Genomic DNA, 18,178 nt, shown 5'->3' with positions numbered 1-18,178 from the left:
TATCTGAAATCCACAATGTCCAGCCAAAGCATACTGTATAAAGCATACATTATGCAGGAGGACTTAGCAATTCCTAGAGAAGTGTGCTCTCCAATGCCTCCAGTGCGATTCTACAGTCAACTTCCAAAGGAACTTCCAGCACAAAGTCTCTGATGGTCTCAGGTTTTGTTCCTATATATACATCCCCAATGCCAAAGTATTATTGACTGAGCTCCCTCATCTCTTTTAAAACCCTATACCAGATATATCCTACCTTGTTCATGCCCAGTATTTATTTTTTAAAATTTTAAACTAGCACATTTGGCCTGGCCATAGGTTTTTAATCCTTGTGTGTTACTGTTTATTGGTTATTGTTTATATGTGATTTATATTAATTGTATTGTATTTATTGTTTATTTGTTTATTGCTTTTGTTTTTATTGATGTACATTGTAATCTGCCTGAGTCCCCTACGGTGTAAGATGGTGGCGGGGTATAAATAAAGTTTTATTATTATAATATTATTATCAGTGAACATTAAGATTACTACTGACCGAAAGGTCATGAGTTTGAACCCAGCCCGGGTCAGAGTTAGTGTCCGACCAATTTGTGTAGCTTGCTGTTGACCTTTGCAGCCCGAAAGACAATTGCATCTATCAAGTAGGAAATTTAGGTACTGCCTACGTGGGAGGCTAATTTAACTAATTTACAATTCCATAAAAATCTCCAGCAAGCCTGCAAAGAATGAGGAAGTACTTCATCAGTGTCACAAAATGGATGGTGAAGCAACAGCTCCCCTGGTGGCCAGAATACCCTCATGAAAAGTTGGAATGTTAAATTGCATCTGCGTCTGTCTATATATGTTGTGTGCCTATGGCATTGAATGTTTGCCATGTATATGTACACTGTAATCCGCCCTGAGTTCCCTGCGATGTGAGAAGGGCAGAATATAAATACTGTAAATAAAATAAATAAAATATTAAGGGACTTTTCTTTCCCACTGCACAGGTTATCTTAAATTAACCCACTATTTCCCAAGATGAAACATACTTCTCCTTGGCTACCTGTTAGTGTTATATTGAAACTACCCAAGATGATGACACTTAAGAAAAAAAATATTTTTCAGAAGGCTGAAAGAGTGTGACATGCAATTTCAGCCAGTTGAGAGTGCCATGGCCAAGTGAAGGTTCAAATCCTGGTTTCCAGAGTCGTAGTCCAGTACTCCAACCATGACACCAGGCTGGCTCTCTGTACAGATAGCAGATAATGTGGCTCTTACTTGGCTCCAGATAGAAGCAATATGTGAGTGAGGAGCTATCAGATGGAAGACACTGATCCTCCAAGCAGGAAGTGACACAGGAGATGGAAAAACTTGTGAGAACTGATCCTTGCTCAGGGGATATCATGCAGACTGGGGCTGCTGGAGGAGGCACCGTGCTGACAATGAAGATTTCTTCGCCATACTTGTGATCATTCACGGCTGGAACGTTTAGAAACAAAACAGGTCATGAGTTAATTTGAAACAGCTTGTGTCACATATAGATTTGCACTTAAAAGAGCATTTGCTTTCTAAATATTCAACACATTTGCTAAAGAACAGCTTGCCTAGTTTCTAATAGACCTCACAACCTCTGGGGATGCCTGCCATAGATGTGGGCGAAACGTCAAGAGAGAATGCTTATGGAACATGGCCAGACAGCACGGAAAACTCATAGCAACACATTGGTGTAATTTTAGACTACACAATCTGTGAACAGGATTCAGTTTTTGTGTGTGGTAGGAGTGCTCTTCCAGCAGTCGCCAGCCAATCCCTCTCCAATGCCAGAAATACAGCTTAATGGTGTAACATTAGAAAATGTTGACCATTTCCGCTACCTTGGCTGCCACCTCTCCACAAAAGTCAACATTGACACTGAAATACAACACCGCCTGAACTCTGCAAGTGCAGCATTTTTCCCAATGAAGCAGAGAGTGTTTGAGGACCAGGACATCCGTAGGGATGCCAAGGTGCTTGTTTATAAAGCTATTGTCCTCTCAGCCCTGCTATACGCCTGTGAGACGTGGACTATCTACAGATGTCACATGCAACTCCTAGAATGATTCCATCAGCGTTGCCACCGAAAAATCCTGCAAATTTCTTGGGTGTTGTGACTCAGCTGGAATCACAGGGTGATGGTATCAATGATTCTGATGGGGATGATCAGATGGGAAACAAGGATGTCCCTGTGTTAGACGTGGAAGACTAGGATCAGGGGGCAGAAGTTCAGTTGTTTCCCACAGCAAGGGTTGATGCTGGGGAAAGTGAAACTACTGAGAGCGAGAGCCAGGTGCCTGATGAAGGAAGGGAGGATGTAGAAGGGGAGGATAGTTCTCAGCCAGCTAACAAGGGATTTGACCTCGATGGAGCCGGTGATTTAGATAGGGCTGATCGCTTGGAATTGAAAGTGTGAAGGAGTGTCAGGATCGCCGGGAGGTGAGAGAGAGGCCTGAGGCCATAGGAACGCCTTTATGCTGGCCCAAGAGCATTGAACAGACTGTTTGAATGTGCCTCAGTGTCAGAGCAACTTCACGCTGTAACCAAGAGACTTTGGGGTTTGTATTGTAGCCTTTCATGTTCCTGTTTTAGGACTTTGTCATGCACTTTAGGGACTTTGTCTTGCCTGTGTCTTCATGGATCTTGTTTGCCTATGTTACCTTGGATTGATCTTTTGAAATATACTTTTGCTTTTTGAACTTTTTATCTTTTATTTTTTTAAAAACTACAAAGACAACTGCTGGTGTGTTCTTTAGTGTCTTAAGCAAGGTGGTACTACGCTGAGGTGCGACATTGGGAAGACAAGTGGACAAATGTCAGCATGCTGGAAAAAGCAAATACCACCTTAAATTGCATCTGCGTCTGTCTATATATGTTGTGTGCCTATGGCATTGAATGTTTGCCATGGCGATGGTCCTTCGCCATGAACTCCGCTGGACCGGCCATGTTGTCTGGATGCCTGACCACCATCTCCCAAAGCAATTGCTCTACTCTGAACTCAAGAATGGAAAACGGAATGTTGGAGGACAGGAAAAGAGATTGAAAGATGGGTTTGAAGCCAACCTTAAAAACTCTGGCATAGACACTGAGAGCCGGGAAGCCCTGGCCCTTGAGTTCTCCAGTTGGAGGTCAGCTGTGACCAGCAGTGCTGTAGAATTTGAAGAGGCACGAATGGAGGGTGAAAGAGAGAAACGTGCCAAGAGGAAGGCGCGTCAAGCCAACCCTGACCGGGACCGCCTTCCACCTGGAAACCGATGCCCTCACTGCAGGAAAACATGCATATCAAGAATAGGGCTCCATAGTCACCTACGGACCCACCACCAGGACACCAATCTTGGAAGACAATCCTACTCAGACTTGCCAGGGACATTAAAAACAATAAAAAGGGCTTCTATTCTTATGTCAGTAGAAAAAGGAAAAACAAGGAGGCGATAGGACCTCTTCGAGGAGAAGATGGGGCAATGCTGACAGGGGATAGGGAAAAGGCAGAACTACTTAATGCCTTCTTTGCCTCGGTCTTCTCACAAAAAGAGAGTCTTCAACCTCAGCAAGATGGAGTGGATGAGGGATTGGAGGACATCCAACCCCAAATTGGGAAAGAAGTCGTCCAGGAATACCTGGCCGCTCTTAATGAGTTCAAGTCCCCAGGTCCAGATCAACTACACCCCAGAGTATTGAAGGAACTAGCGGAAGTCATTTCGGAACCATTGGCAACCATCTTTGAGAGTTCTTGGAGAACGGGAGAAGTTCCAGCAGATTGGAGGAGGGCCAATGTGGTCCCAATCTTCAAGAAGGGAAAAAAGGACGACCCAAACAACTACCGTCCGGTCAGCCTCACGTCGATACCGGGCAAGATTCTGGAAAAGATTGTTAAGGAAGTGGTCTGCAAACACTTAGAAACAAATGCAGTCATCGCTAATAGTCAACACGGATTTATCAAAAACAAGTCATGCCAGACTAATCTGATCTCTTTCTTCGATAGAGCTACAAGCTGGGTAGATGCGGGGAATGCCGTGGATGTAGCGTACCTGGATTTCAGTAAGGCCTTCGACAAGGTCCCCCATGACCTTCTGGCAAGGAAACTAGTCCAATGTGGGCTAGGCAAAACTACGGTGAGGTGGATCTGTAATTGGTTAAGTGGACGAACACAGAGAGTGCTCACTAATGCTTCCTCTTCATCTTGGAAAGAAGTGACGAGCGGAGTGCCGCAGGGCTCCGTCCTGGGCCCGGTCCTGTTCAACATCTTTATTAACGACTTAGATGAAGGGCTAGAAGGCATGATCATCAAGTTTGCAGACGACACCAAATTGGGAGGGATAGCCAATAGTCCAGAGGACAGGAGCAGAATTCAAAACGATCTTGACAGATTAGAGAGATGGGCCAAAACTAACAAAATGAAGTTCAACAGTGACAAATGCAAGATACTCCACTTTGGCAGAAAAAATGAAATGCAAAGATACAGAATGGGGGACGCCTGGCTCGAGAGCAGTACGTGTGAAAAAGATCTTGGAGTCCTCGTGGACAACAAGTTAAACATGAGCCAACAATGTGATGTGGCGGCAAAAAAAGCCAATGGGATTTTGGCCTGCATCAATAGAAGCATAGTGTCTAGATCTAGGGAAGTCATGCTACCCCTCTATTCTGCTTTGGTTAGACCACATCTGGAATATTGTGTCCAATTCTGGGCACCACAATTCAAGAGAGATGTTGACAAGCTGGAAAGTGTCCAGAGGAGGGCGACTAAAATGATCAAGGGTCTGGAGAACAAGCCCTATGAGGAGCGGCTTAGGGAACTGGGCATGTTTAGCCTGAAGAAGAGAAGGCTGAGAGGAGATATGATAGCCATGTATAAATATGTGAGAGGAAGCCACAGGGAGGAGGGAGCAAGCTTGTTTTCTGCTTCCTTGGAGACTAGGACACGGAACAATGGCTTCAAACTACAAGAGAGGAGATTCCATCTGAACATTAGGAAGAACTTCCTGACTGTGAGAGCCGTTCAGCAGTGGAACTCTCTGCCCCGGAGTGTGGTGGAGGCTCCTTCTTTGGAAGCTTTTAAGCAGAGGCTGGATGGCCATTTGTCGGGGGTGATTTGAATGCAATATTCCTGCTTCTTGGCAGGGGGTTGGACTGGATGGCCCATGAGGTCTCTTCCAACTCTATGATTCTATGATTCTATGATTCTACTCGGACAACGAGGGATCGTCTAAATAAGTAAGTGTTCATCCCCTGTGGCAGGTAAATCAGTTACAGCAAGTCAACAGTGTCTTTGGACTTATCACATGATGTTGCTCCTTTCCCACCACTCTCCCAGTGCGAGAAAACCTGGAAAGCCTTTCTTTTAACAACATAGGCAATCCATTAATGACCTTCTTTTGTAAAAGAAACGCCTTCTGACTGTCTCCATGACACCCAGAACAACAAAAGAGGACAAGTCCACTTGGTAAGTCCCGCTGTTATGCTGCTATAATTGCAATTTGCCTGACTCATGTGATAAACTTTTAAGTCACCACAAGCCTCTTTGTTGCTTTTGCTACAAAGGATTACCAGATCTATATCTTTGGAAATGATCCATAGCATTCAAACTACACAAGTCGATAAGTATTTTTCATCAAATATAATTTTAGGTCATTCTTAATAGAGTTTTTTTTTTTGCGCTGAATTCAGATCTGTATTTATTTTTTCTCTATCACGTGTAGTTGTTGTGATGAGACTAATCAAATAATTAATGCATTTACGCACAGATAGCAATAGAATCTAATGGATATTAGTGTGTAAATGCATTAATTATTCGATTCGCCTCATCGCAAAAACTACACGATAGAGAAAAAATAAACACAGATCTGAATTGAGTGTGAAAAACTCTATAAGAATGACCTAAAATCATATCTGATGAAAAATACTTGTTGGCTTGTGGTTAATTAGATTTTATTGATATCAGTGCATAAATGCATTTGATCAGCCTCATCACAAAAACAAACAAAAAATAAACACAAATCTGAATTCAGCCCAATAAACTCTATAAGAATTACCTAACGATGGGGACGAGAGACAGGGCCTTCTCAGCACTGCCCCCCCCTCCGCCGCCTATGAAATGCCCTCCCTAGAGATATCAGATTGGCCACCTCCCTCTTGACTTTTAGAAGGAAAATCAAGACCTGGTTATAGGACCAAACATTTGGTTAGTGAGCAGCAAGTGGAAGAAGATCACACAACTTATGGCAATGAATTGACTGGTTTTTGGATTTCGATTTTAATGGATGTGTCTTAATTAATTGTTTTAATTGTTGTTTCAATATTTCTAATATTTTGATTGCACTGTGATTGTTTTTATGATGCTAGCATCGTATGATGCTTTTGTTAGGCTACCCTGAGTCCCCCTTCGGGCGGGAGTAGGGCGGGGTACAAATATAGGAAATAAAATGCTCTGTGCATAATTAGTACCTTAAAAAAAAGAACCAATGAACGAAATCACACCAAATTTGGCAACAAATGTCTCACAATACAAGGAGTGACCATCACTCAAAAAATTATGATTTTGTCATTTGGGAGTTGTAGTTGCTGGGATTTATAGTTCACCTACAATCAAACAGCATTCTGAACTCCATCAACGATGGAATTGATCCAAACTTGGCACACAGAACTCCCATGACCAGCAGAAAATACTGGAAGGCTTTGGTGGGCATTGACCTTGAGTTTGGGAGTTGTAGTTCACTAACATCCAGAGAGCACTGTGGACTCAACCAACGATGGATCTGGACCAAACTTGGCACAAGCACTCAATATGCCCAAATATGAACACAGATGGAGTTTGGGCGAAATAGACCTCGACATTTAGGAGTTGTAGTCACTGGGATTCACAGTTCACCTACAATCAAAGAGCATCCTGAACCCCACCAACGACAGAATCGGGGCAAACTTCCCACACAGAACCCTCATGACCAACAGAAAATACTTAAGGCCATCCAATCCAATTCCCTTCATCAGGGCAAGAAAATGTAATCAAGGTTCTCCTGACAAAGCCATCCAGCCATACAGATAGATAGATAGATAGATAGATAGATAGATAGATATGATTCACACACACAGAGATATAGTATCATAGATTTGAAAGGGACCTTTAAAGAAGGACAATGATATCTTGCATGTTCCAGAGTAGGCAAACCAGACACTCTCCACATTAACACTGACAAAGAAAAAGCAAGAAATAATGTTTACCCACAAGCATAAAGAAATTACATATATTAGAAACCAACACTTTCTCATTACTTTATTTTCCAGATCAACAGACTGGGCCACGGCAATGTGTGGCAGGGGACGGCTAGTAAATAAATAAATATCTGATGAAAAATACTTGTTGGCTTGTGTTACATGAATATGATGTGAAATGTGCAGACTTTACAGTCTGCTGTAATGTACCATTCATCATATTTTAAAAAGTTGATGTGATGGGAAAAAATAAAGACATATTTAAAATCAGCATAAAAATTGATTAAAACTGTGCTCCTCTCAATTCTGATGATTACAAAAAGTTTGATTTTGTTGGCTTGTGCTATCCGTTTAGAGCAAATACCCATTAAAGCAGTAAATAAAAATAATCAAACTAGATTATCCAAATTTGGGTCATCTCACCTGCTACTTTAATCCTAAAGGCTTCTCCTTGTGTTTGCAGGAAAGAGCTGTTCAGCACCAACATTGCTGTATCGCTCTGAAGCAAAGTGAGGGAGCTCTGGGGGAAACCAGTCAAACTGCAACCTGGTGGGAGCAGAATGGGCTGCGGAGAAACATTGATGGATAAATATTTGGTTTTCAGTAGGTCTTCTGCTATGTTTCCCAAAGAGACTGTCTTCTCAGCATAGCTGGGTGTTTCATCTAAACTTGAAATATAGTTGCAAGACTTTTACATTTCGTTTTCCATTAATTAGCTCTCATTTAGCTCTGTAATCAGCTCTCATTAAGCTTACCTATTGGTCTCTTAATTCTTCCCTATTCTGTAGCATTTAAATAGCACTTCCCAATCCAGAGCCCTCCAGATGGTTTGGGCTGGATCTCCCAATTTCTTATCCAGCACAGAGAGTTCCAACAATACATTTTTGGGGTAGGATGCTGTGCTGTTGCACACTGGGCCTGAAATAATGTCTGTTTACAGGATGTGCCTTCTGTATGCCTAACGGGATGCTGAGTGCCTGAGCTGAAGGGCTCCTTAGATTTCCCAACACAAAGTTCTATTGAGGCTCAAAATAAGTTCAACGAAGTTCTTTATTTGGGCCTAAATCATCAAACAAATGAATTAAATGCTTTATAACCATGGAAAACCGGTAGCTTCCTCAATCTACTATCAAGGGCAGGCAACTGGTGGTAAACTGTTCCATTCTTCCTTAGGGAAATCTCAGGAAGAACAAGCCTTAAAGAATCCCACAAAATTGGACAAGCAGATGCCTCAATCACCTCCCCTGGCACTGTGATGAAATTGGAGTCCAACTCAAGGTGTATCTGAGCAACTTTGCCTGCAAAATGGTATGCAAACTCGCGACACCGAGTTGCTGGGTCACTCCTCATAGGGCTTGTTCTGCAGACCCTTGACCATTTGAGTTGTTCTCCTCTGGACACATTCCGGCTAGTCAACATCTTTCTTCAATTGCAGTGCCCAGAATGGGACATAGTATCCCAGGTGTGGTGTGACCATGGCAGAATATAAGGGTAGCATGACTTCCTTGGATCTAGGCACTAGACTCCTATTGATGCAGGCCAAAATCCCGTTGCTTTTTTTTAGCTGCCACAAGACATTGTTGGCTCATGTTTACCTTGTTGTCCATGAGAATTTCTAGATCTTTTCTACACGTACTGCTGGTTTTTTTAAATGAAGGTTTTGTCTTGTTTTTTTTAAATCTTGTGATTATTGTTTTTACAAACTGATCAATTCACTCCAAAACATTGGGGAAGGAGAACAGGGCTCACCTTTCTTTCAAATGTATGGTCTAAATACCACTTGTAGAGTATAGCCTTTGAATCTAGCTCTGTTGAGACACTGAGTATAACATCTTCTGTGACGTTTACTGGCTTGCAGTTCATCTCACAACTAAGAAGAAGGCAGAAGCCATGGTTAGCAAGCACAAGTATATAACAAAATAAGGGAAATGCTTGGCCCAAGGGCTCTGAGCAAGAAATCCAAAGAGCAAATATTTATCACAGGTTTAAGAGAGAAACGCAGTATTGTGTTATACTTCATGTGATTCAGAGAAGCTAAATGCCTGTGAAAAACAAAGTTGTTGTATTGGCTTCTAGCAAGACCATGCCAAAAACATTCAAACAATTCAATTGCAATGAAGAAGCCAGTTTGGTTAAAGTGCTGGACTTCAACATTTGGGAGGTCCAGGTTCTAGATCTCCCAAATGCTATGGGGAAGGAATGTACTAGAACAAGCATTGCATGGGTTTCCTTCTCATTTTCTTACAAGTGCATTTAATTCCTCAATAATAAAATTGCACACTAATACAAGGGCGACACACACCTGATTTGTGGCCTCAGGTCTCGCTTTGCTGTGATGTAGAGGCATTGCTCATCCTGCTTCTCTTGCTTTTCCGGGTTTTTGACTGTAACTTTCACAGTCACGGCTGAGCTAGGAGGAGGTAAGCAGGCAGGAGGAATCCGGATCTCCCTTTGGTCCGTCTGGATGGATTGTTCTTGCACACATTCAGCCCATTCAGGCCAACAGGATCCTGTAAAGATATTCTCAACTAGTTCATCCTCTTTTCTTGAGCTCTTCTCCAAGTCCAACCAAACATCCCCTTCATGTGTCCTGATTTGGCAAAATAGGTAAATTTGTTGGGTTTCATTCCTGGACTGCATAACTATTTGCGTCATCAAGTTTCTAGCTAGACTAGAGACAGGGCTAAGCTCAGGGATTCCTTTCCCCACTTTCCAATGCATTTCCCAAAGGGATTTGTCTTACTGCTAACTGCTGTCTCCTCCCTTTTTGATGATGTAGTAATGGAATTCTGTGAGAGAACTTCCTCTTAAGTTTAAAACTGCCCTGGGAAGACCATGTAATCTCCACCATTGTTTCTTCTGCTTTTCTTTTCTCCCTGAGAGGACACATTTTGCCTCTCTGTAGGCAGAATGTAGCTGCATGGTATTTTTTTTACCTTTTACCTTCTTTAGAATATGAGATATAGCAAGCTAATTAGCTATGAGGTCGGAGGCGACCCCCCCCCCCCCCCCCAGGATGGAAGGACAACAAAAGATCTAGCCCTTGAGCTAGGCGAAAATGTATTTTCAAAAAACTTAAGCAATAACCCTGGCCAGCTTGAGGACTTAAGCTATCGCTGACCACTTGGACAAACATTAGTCATTTTTATGCTGTCATCTTTTTGTTCCTTTCATTGTTTCCCTGTTGCCCGTCTCCCTTCCACCTCATTGGCTGAGTGGCCAAAGCAGGGCTCAAGCCGCCATTGCTTCTCCTGCTGGTTTGCAGCCAATCATAACAAAGCCAGCTCGGGGTGGGGAGAGGGGTGGGCATGGAAAGTTTGGAATCTGAAGGCTATAAATATTGGATCTTTTTGCTCAGTGGGCATGTCGATTTTGTTGGCAGATTACTGCAATCGTCCTCCTTTCCAGTTGGAATGAAATAAACAACTCGGTGGCATTTTCTTCAACTTGTTGAGACTTATTTGGGGAAAATAGGGAAAATTCTTTCTGGGTGCTTTTTGTCTCGCCAGGTGTGTGGATGGCCTCTGCTTCGCAGGGCCTCCTAAATTTGTGTTCGACATCAGCTACAAGACTTTTCTATCAATAATGTATTTCTTTTTACTTCAATAAATATGTTTGAACCCAAAGTTCAGACTCTGCAATCTTGAGCCATCCTAAAAATTAGAAGGTTATCCCTTCTCACCACATGTAAGTTTCTGCTGGTTATGGAGTTTACTCCTGGTACTCTGCTATTTTTGGTGGAATTACCCTAAATGCGGATTATTTTTGGCGTAACAGCTCAGATTTCCCTACAGAATTAATCCTTTGACATCTTACTTTTTCAGATTTTTGAAATAATTGCCCAGTTTCTCTCTCCTCTTCCCACTCAGTTAACTTCAGCTGCTGTAAATGGAGCCTGAAAGAAGTCTTTGAAATACATCTCCTATTCCTTCTTCCTAGGAGCCTTCTCATCACCAACTCATTTCCAAACCGCCCTCCACACAAATCTCTAGGAATCAGTGACAAAATGTCATAAGAGCCATACCTATATGAATGTCCAAGAAGTCACTTGCTTTTGTGAAAAATGGAAAACTTAGATAGAAAGGGAGGGCTCAACGTAGACATGCAGGGGAATGTTTTTCCAGGAATTGAATTTCCTCAGAGCTACCTGCTTCAGCAAACAGATTTGAAAATTAAGCCTGTACTTTTACCTTTCAGTGACCAAACATCGATTGTTGATCTGTTCTGTGACAGAAACTCTTCTAAAAACATATGAAGTCTATTGTTTAATCAGTGCTTAGTTAGGATTTACAATGAAATTCAAATGGAGTTTGCCTCATACTGCACAAAGATTATTATTTCCAAACTAGCTGTACCCGCGACACATTGCTCTTCTTCTCCTTCTTTCTTTCTCTCCTTCCTTCCCTCCCTTTTAGTCTTTCCTTCTCTCCTTCCTTCCTTTCCTTCCTCTTCCCTTCCTTCCCCCTTTTTGCTTTCCCTTCCACTTTCTCTCCTTTCCTCCTTCTCTACCTATTCTTGGACTACAACTCCCAGCAGTTCTCCTGATCGATTTATCTATCTACCTATATTGCTCTATCTAATCTATCAATCTTATCTATCTGGGAGTTGCAGTCCAGGAACAGAAAATTGGAAATATGAAGGGATTGAGATACTCTCAACGAAATCCAAGAAGAAGAAAGCTTGCAGTTTGGAAGTAGTGCATTTGGATCATCCTTCTCCCCTAAAGGGCCTGGTCTAGGGGGTGCTGGGAGCTGTAGTCTGGAAGATTGTGTGGATATGCTATTGTGTGTTTTGTTTGCTGGGGGGAGTTGTTTTTGCGCATGCGCTGTATTGTCTTTTTGCATTTTTTGGCTTTTTTAGTCCCTTATGTTGTGTTTTTCAGTGTTTTATGAGTGACTAGCTGTGCCCTGCCACGCGTTGCTGTGGTCTATAGTAAAACTTATCAAAGTTGAGGTAGATATCTGGACTATTATGAAAGAGAGGTCCCTACCTATTCCTTCCCCCTTTTCCTCCCCCTTTCTCTCCTTTCTTCCTTCTCTACCTCTTTCTTTCTTTCCTTCTTTCACTACTTGGTTTCATCCTTCTCTCTTTCCTTCATTCCCTCCCCCTTTCTTCCTTTGCCTTTCTTCCCTCCCTGTTTGCTTCCTTCTTTCACTTTTTATTTCCTTTTATTTCACCACCATCATAACAGTAACAATAATGCAATGCATTGCCTCCGGGACCTGACACCTCTCCCATTCCCCCTAAAAGGGTCTCATAGGAACAATAGCATCATCATAATAATAATAGAAATAACAACCTTTACCCGCCACGTGTTGCTGTGGCCAATCTTCCCTCTTTCTCTCCTTCTTTCCCTCCCTCCCTCCCTCCCTCCTTCCTTCCTTCCTTCCTTCCCATCTTTCCTTCTCCTCTTCTTTGTCTATCTCTTTCCTTCCTTCCCCCTTTTTCTTTCTCTTCTGCTGTCTCTCTTTTCTTTCCTTCCATCTTTCCTTTTCTTTCCTTTTCTTCTTCCTCTAACTTTCCTTCCTTCCCCCTTTTTCTTTACCTCCCTTTCTCTTTCTTCCTTCTTTCCTTCCTTCCTGTCTTTCTAGATTTTGACAGGGCGGGAAGGGGTGGGGTGGGGTTTGGAGGGGGCGTGAAGTAAAAGGAGGTAAGATTGGGGCAGGGGAGTGATGGAGCGTGGGGTTGCGTGTGTGTGTACGGCGGCGGGGGGAGTGGGGTTGCGTGTGTGTGCGGCGGTGGGGGGAGTGATGGAGCGTGGGGTTGCGTGTGTGTGTGCGGCAGCGGGGGGAGTGATGGAGCGTGGGGTTGCGTGTGTGTGTGCGGCGGCGGGGGGAGTGGGGTTGCGTGTGTGTGTGCGGCAGCAGGGGGAGTGGGGTTGCGTGTGTGTGCGGCGGTGGGGGGAGTGATGGAGCGTGGGGTTGCGTGTGTGTGTGTGGCGGCGGGGGGAGTGGGGTTGCGTATGTGTATGCGGCGGCGGGGGGAGTGATGGAGTGTGGGGTTGCGTTTGTGTGTGCGGCAGGGGGTGTGTGTGTGCGGGAAGCGGCGCGGCGCGGCTTGGAGTGGGCATGGTTTCCGCAGAGGGAACGTTGGCCGGAAGGCCATGTGCGCGCGCCAGGGAACTTGCGGCTGGGCGCCAATGCGCATGCTCAGTTGTTTTGCCGTTTTGTGAGTGTGTTGTTGTGTTGTTTTTCATTTTGAGTAGATATGTTTGTACCTTGTGGGTTGTGTTATGGGCACGGGGATTTTGGTTAAGTTTCGTTGGGGTTTTTTTGAGTTTTGTTGTTTTGCCATTTTGTGAGTGTGTTGTTGTGTTGTTTTTCATTTTGAGTAGATATGTTTGTACCTTGTGGGTTGTGTTACGGGCATGGGAATTTTGGTTAAGTTTCGTTGGGGGTTTTTGAGTTTTGTTTCCTCGTTGGATGCCCCTAACAAATTTATATATATAGATGGTCACTCGTTGGCCTGGTAGGTGTCTTGTGTCCAAATTTGGTGTCAATGCATCCAGTGGTTTTTTGAATTATGTTAATCCCACAAACGAATATTACATTTTTATTTATATGGATTGCAAGGATTGAACTCTCCGCAATAGCTACTTTCAACCCCTTCTATACTTCTGCAGGACTCTATAAATTGTTACACAGTGCAAAGCTTATCTCACAAGAAAGGAAGGAAGGAAGGAAGGAAGGAAGGAAGGAAGTGTAAGCCGCCTTGAGTCCCTTCTGGGGTGGAGAAAGGCAGAGTAGAAATATTGTAAGGAAGGAAGGAAAAGGAAAGAAAGGAAACTTCCACAGCTATGTACCTAACCCAGCTGAACATGTAAACATTTCAAATTGCTTCAAATATACTCTTTCATTTTTTATCCAATGGAAAATTCACACCACACATTTATAGCGCTATAATTCCACTATAACTGCCATGGTTCTGTTGTATGAATTCCGGGAGTTTGGAGTTTATAGAGAAGCATTTAGAGCCCTCAGCCAGAGAACTCTGGTGACTCACCAAATGAGAAATCCTCAGAATCTATAGGATGTTGTCATGTGGTAGTTAAAGTGGAATCATAGCACTTTATTGTGTAGTGTGACTGGTCTCGTGAACCGACCATTCTCCCCAAAAGTGTAGGGGGGAGGGGAAAGGTTACAGAAATGCCCATAATCCACATACCACAAGACCAAGTGTAGACAGAATTGTTGCTGTCATCAGGCCAACCAAGAATAATTGTTGTGAAGGGTCCAGCATGGCGACTGGGCTTGATGTATATCTTATTTTTCCCTTTGTCATCCTAAAGTCCAAAGAAAGTCTACAATCAGAGCGGTAGCATCCACATGTGAGCAAAGATTTCTTCTGAATCACAAGTTTAAAAAAATCATACTTTAAGATATATTTTCTTATTTACGTTTGTTGATGGATCTTCACTTGTTTTATGTTTTTGTTTTATATCTCATATTACGGAAGAAGAATGAAAGCTAGAAGGCGATAAAATTTCAAAGTCTATCTAACGATTTAATAGAAAACCAGAAATGTCAGCATATTAGTGTGCCATAATCTTCCAGTTTTATTTTGTTTATCATTTTATTTATTGATAACCTAACCAAAGGATAGCCTAAACATTTTTACATAACTAAATACAGTGAAAAAAATTAAGTGTTAACCACTATTTCACACTTTTAAGAAAGCGATAAGTAGCTAGACATATTTGCAAAAGGAATTTCTCAGTATTCGCTCCCCTTTACCCCCGTCTTATCAAAGTCTCTTCAATACTCACAACTCTTTTTATATTTGATTGTTCCTCTTCCTTGAGAAGATCTATTTAATGTAAAAGAAACGGCTTTAAGCAGCTTGTGTAAATACAAATCACTAGTAGAAAAATCCAGTTTCAAAACACCAGCTAATAATAATAATAATAATAAATAACTTTATTTATACCCCACCGCCATTTCCCCCAACGGGGACTCAGGGCAGCTTACACGAGGCTGAGTCCAAACAGCGAATTACAATAAGACAAGATACAACAAAATAAAAACCGAAATGCAAACAACACAATAGATTACAGAAACATATTAATACAATCAGCAATAAGCATAGAACATAAGAATGCAATAAACAACACAATAACAGTGAGCAGGCCGCATGAACAATAAAATGATTAAAAACTCAGGGTGAGATAAAAGGAGCAGATTATTTGCGAGGGAGTGGTAAGTGTAAAGGACACTTACACTTTGGGTGTGTTTACATTTTAGAATATAGATGCAGTTTGACACCACTTTAATTACCATTCTATGGAATCTTGGGAGTTGTAATTCGATGAGCTACCAGCACTTTCTGGCAGAGAAGTCTAAAAATCTTGCAAAAATCTTGCAAAACTGCAACTCCCAGGGATCCATAGCACTGATACATTTATTGACTTATTTACAGTATTTATATTCTGCCCTTCTCACCCCGAAGGGGACTCAGAGCAGATCACAGAACACATATATGGCAAACATTCAATGCTGTTATACACTGACAAGAGAGTCAACTATACATAAATAGAGGTATATATAGGCTTTCCCATCTTCGGCATCTTGGAGGCTGTGCTCCATCTTTCCTGCCAAAGAGCTTTGTTTGTAAACTTCCTCCTTGATCAAATCACCTGCATTTTCTGGCATTTCCTTATGGGTGCCTTACATACCTCACAGATTATTTATCTACTACTCACATTGCTGTTTTTGAAACTGCTAGGTAGGCAGAACCTGGGCTAAAGGCCAGGAGCTCCATGGCATTTAAAGTGGTGTTAAACTGTATTGATTCTACCCCCTGTTAACTTTAAAATTGTGTGTGTGTGTGTAATATATATATATATATATATATACATATATTCTGGTGCTCTCCCGAACTGGGCCAATAGTTACATTAATGCAAAAGTTACTCACACTTCTTACTGCTTTGAATTAGGGCACATAACATATATAAATATGAAGGAAGTTTGCATTTAAAATGTATTGCTTTATTAAACCATCTTATTTTTAAGCAGGTCATGAAGTGAGCACTTGTCATTACCTTCCTTATGAGAACTGTTAGATGACACCATGACAGTTCCTACATCCATGCTCATGTTTGACAAGGCATTCATCGCAAGCACTTTGACTAGAAAAGTACCTAAAAAAGGACACATTGCAATCAACAAACCAATCCAATCCATTTATTTAAAAAAAACTGTAGCTTTTACAATTTTCCCATCAGTATGAGAATTGTGGCCCAACAACTTATATATATATGTGTGTATGTATATCGTGGTGAAAACTAGGAGGTGCTGGTGCTTTGCTTCTACAGTGTTGCTAAAGTTCTGGTGGTGAAAATTTCAGAACTCTAACAAAACTTTCAAAATTTCATTATAAATGGCAGTTCCTAATAGGTTCTGTCATAAAAATCACCAATAATGAAATAATAATGATATCTTGAAAGTTTTGTTAGAGTTCTGAAATTTTCACCACCAGAACTTTAGCAGCATTGTAGAAACAAAGCACCAGCGCCCCCTAGTTTTCACAACCAGAACTTTAGTTTTATAAGTACTTTAGAACTATTTAGAACTATTTAGAACCATGGATTGCACATAATACATATAATCTATCCCTCAGCACTGTGCTCCCCTTCACGGCTTTTACATATCATCTGTCCAAAATTTTAATTCTTCTTGTGGAGGTAACTTTCCTTCTTTTTTGAAATAAAACTTAAGTGAAATGTACAAAGAAAATAATTCATTGTTAGGAATGATTTATTGTTGTTGTTATCTGTGTTTGTACAGCAGGCCAATGCCAATGTAGTCATGGATGGGAGGTCTCATCTGAGTGGATTTTGCCTCACTATTCATGAAAAGCAGATTACATTTTGCACATCTAGATGGAAGTACCGTACCTTCAGCCTCCAGCGGGATTCTGTAGGTTTCAGATGCTCCTTCAGGACAATCTCTCCAATGAGTAAAAGTCTTGTTAGATCCAGACACTTCAAATTTCAGTTTGTGGGGAGCACCGTGTTGAGCAGACACGATGACCTCTAGATTGTCTCCTAACTCCAAAGAGCGAGAGGTTAATTCAGCTTGAAGGCCAGAGACAGCCTCCAGTAAATGGACAGTGAGAACTTCTGTGACCTCATCTTCTGTGGTGTTGCTGGTTGCAACTATTTCCAGATGATGTACCCCAGGACCTAAAAGCTGTTGAGCTGCACCATCCAAGGTCAAATTATGAGGAACAATGCCTGACTTTATGCTGGACTCTGTCACACTCTTGTTGTTGCTTAGAACAGTGTAGGTCACCCCAGTTCCTGAAAAGGAAGAGTTTCTCTATGAGAAATCATCAAATTCAGCAAAAAACCATTTGGAAGGATGATTAGTATATTCATAAATTAATATAATAGTGGTTCCTGCTTCTTGGCGGGGGGTTGGACTGGATGGCCCATGAGGTCTCTTCCAACTCTTTGATTCTATGATTCTATGAGGCCTTTCCTCACTTTCGTCCTTGGAAGGAACCTTGATCCTTCCCTTAAAAGCCTAACAAGTTCAACTGTAATCAATTCATTGCAGCAATGGACATGCAGAAGGGTTTGCATATATCAGCTTCTAGGTACAATCAGTACAATCATGGATCCGTTTTCCTTTGTTACATTCATTCGTTAGTTACTTTCATTACCTTTGGCAGCATGTAACGGAACACCCCGTCCTGGTACAAAAATCAGCTCGACACAAAAGCAAGCGCAAGCCAATCCTGCCTCCTTGCCTGCTTTTCGTGAGCAACCTCCTTGCCTTGAAAGAGTGCGTGTGATGTGTGCAGGCACAGAAAGCATGTGCACCTGCCTACAGCCGAGTGCCTCCTCTAGGGTAAGGACGTCAGAACTTGCTTCCTTGCCTTGAAAAGTGTGTGTGTTTGGGATGCAGGTCCAGGAAAGAAAGTGTGGGTACCTGCCTGCAGCTGAGCGTCTCTCCCAT

The 18,178-nt window shown here is 42.1% G+C and overlaps 1 protein-coding gene across 1 annotated transcript in view; it reads right to left on the bottom strand.

Annotated features, from left to right (window-relative positions):
- Positions 1–18,178, bottom strand: part of LOC132783237 (polycystin-1-like protein 2) — a 90,693-nt gene that overhangs the window by 57,868 nt on the left and 14,647 nt on the right. Inside the window, exons 7-14 of the mRNA XM_060788337.2 lie at positions 17,113–17,517; positions 16,258–16,356; positions 14,984–15,024; positions 14,383–14,500; positions 9,521–9,728; positions 8,968–9,088; positions 7,642–7,783; positions 1,258–1,458 (exon numbers count right to left, since the gene is read on the bottom strand). Of these exons, the coding sequence (XP_060644320.2) occupies positions 1,258–1,458; positions 7,642–7,783; positions 8,968–9,088; positions 9,521–9,728; positions 14,383–14,500; positions 14,984–15,024; positions 16,258–16,356; positions 17,113–17,517 (1,335 nt within the window). The remainder of the gene's footprint in view (positions 1–1,257; positions 1,459–7,641; positions 7,784–8,967; positions 9,089–9,520; positions 9,729–14,382; positions 14,501–14,983; positions 15,025–16,257; positions 16,357–17,112; positions 17,518–18,178) is intronic.

This window comes from Anolis sagrei, chromosome 8 (genome assembly GCF_037176765.1).
Source record: "Anolis sagrei isolate rAnoSag1 chromosome 8, rAnoSag1.mat, whole genome shotgun sequence".
In the NCBI taxonomy this organism is placed as follows: Eukaryota; Metazoa; Chordata; class Lepidosauria; order Squamata; family Dactyloidae; genus Anolis; species Anolis sagrei.
This window is presented reverse-complemented; position numbering and strand designations above follow the sequence as displayed.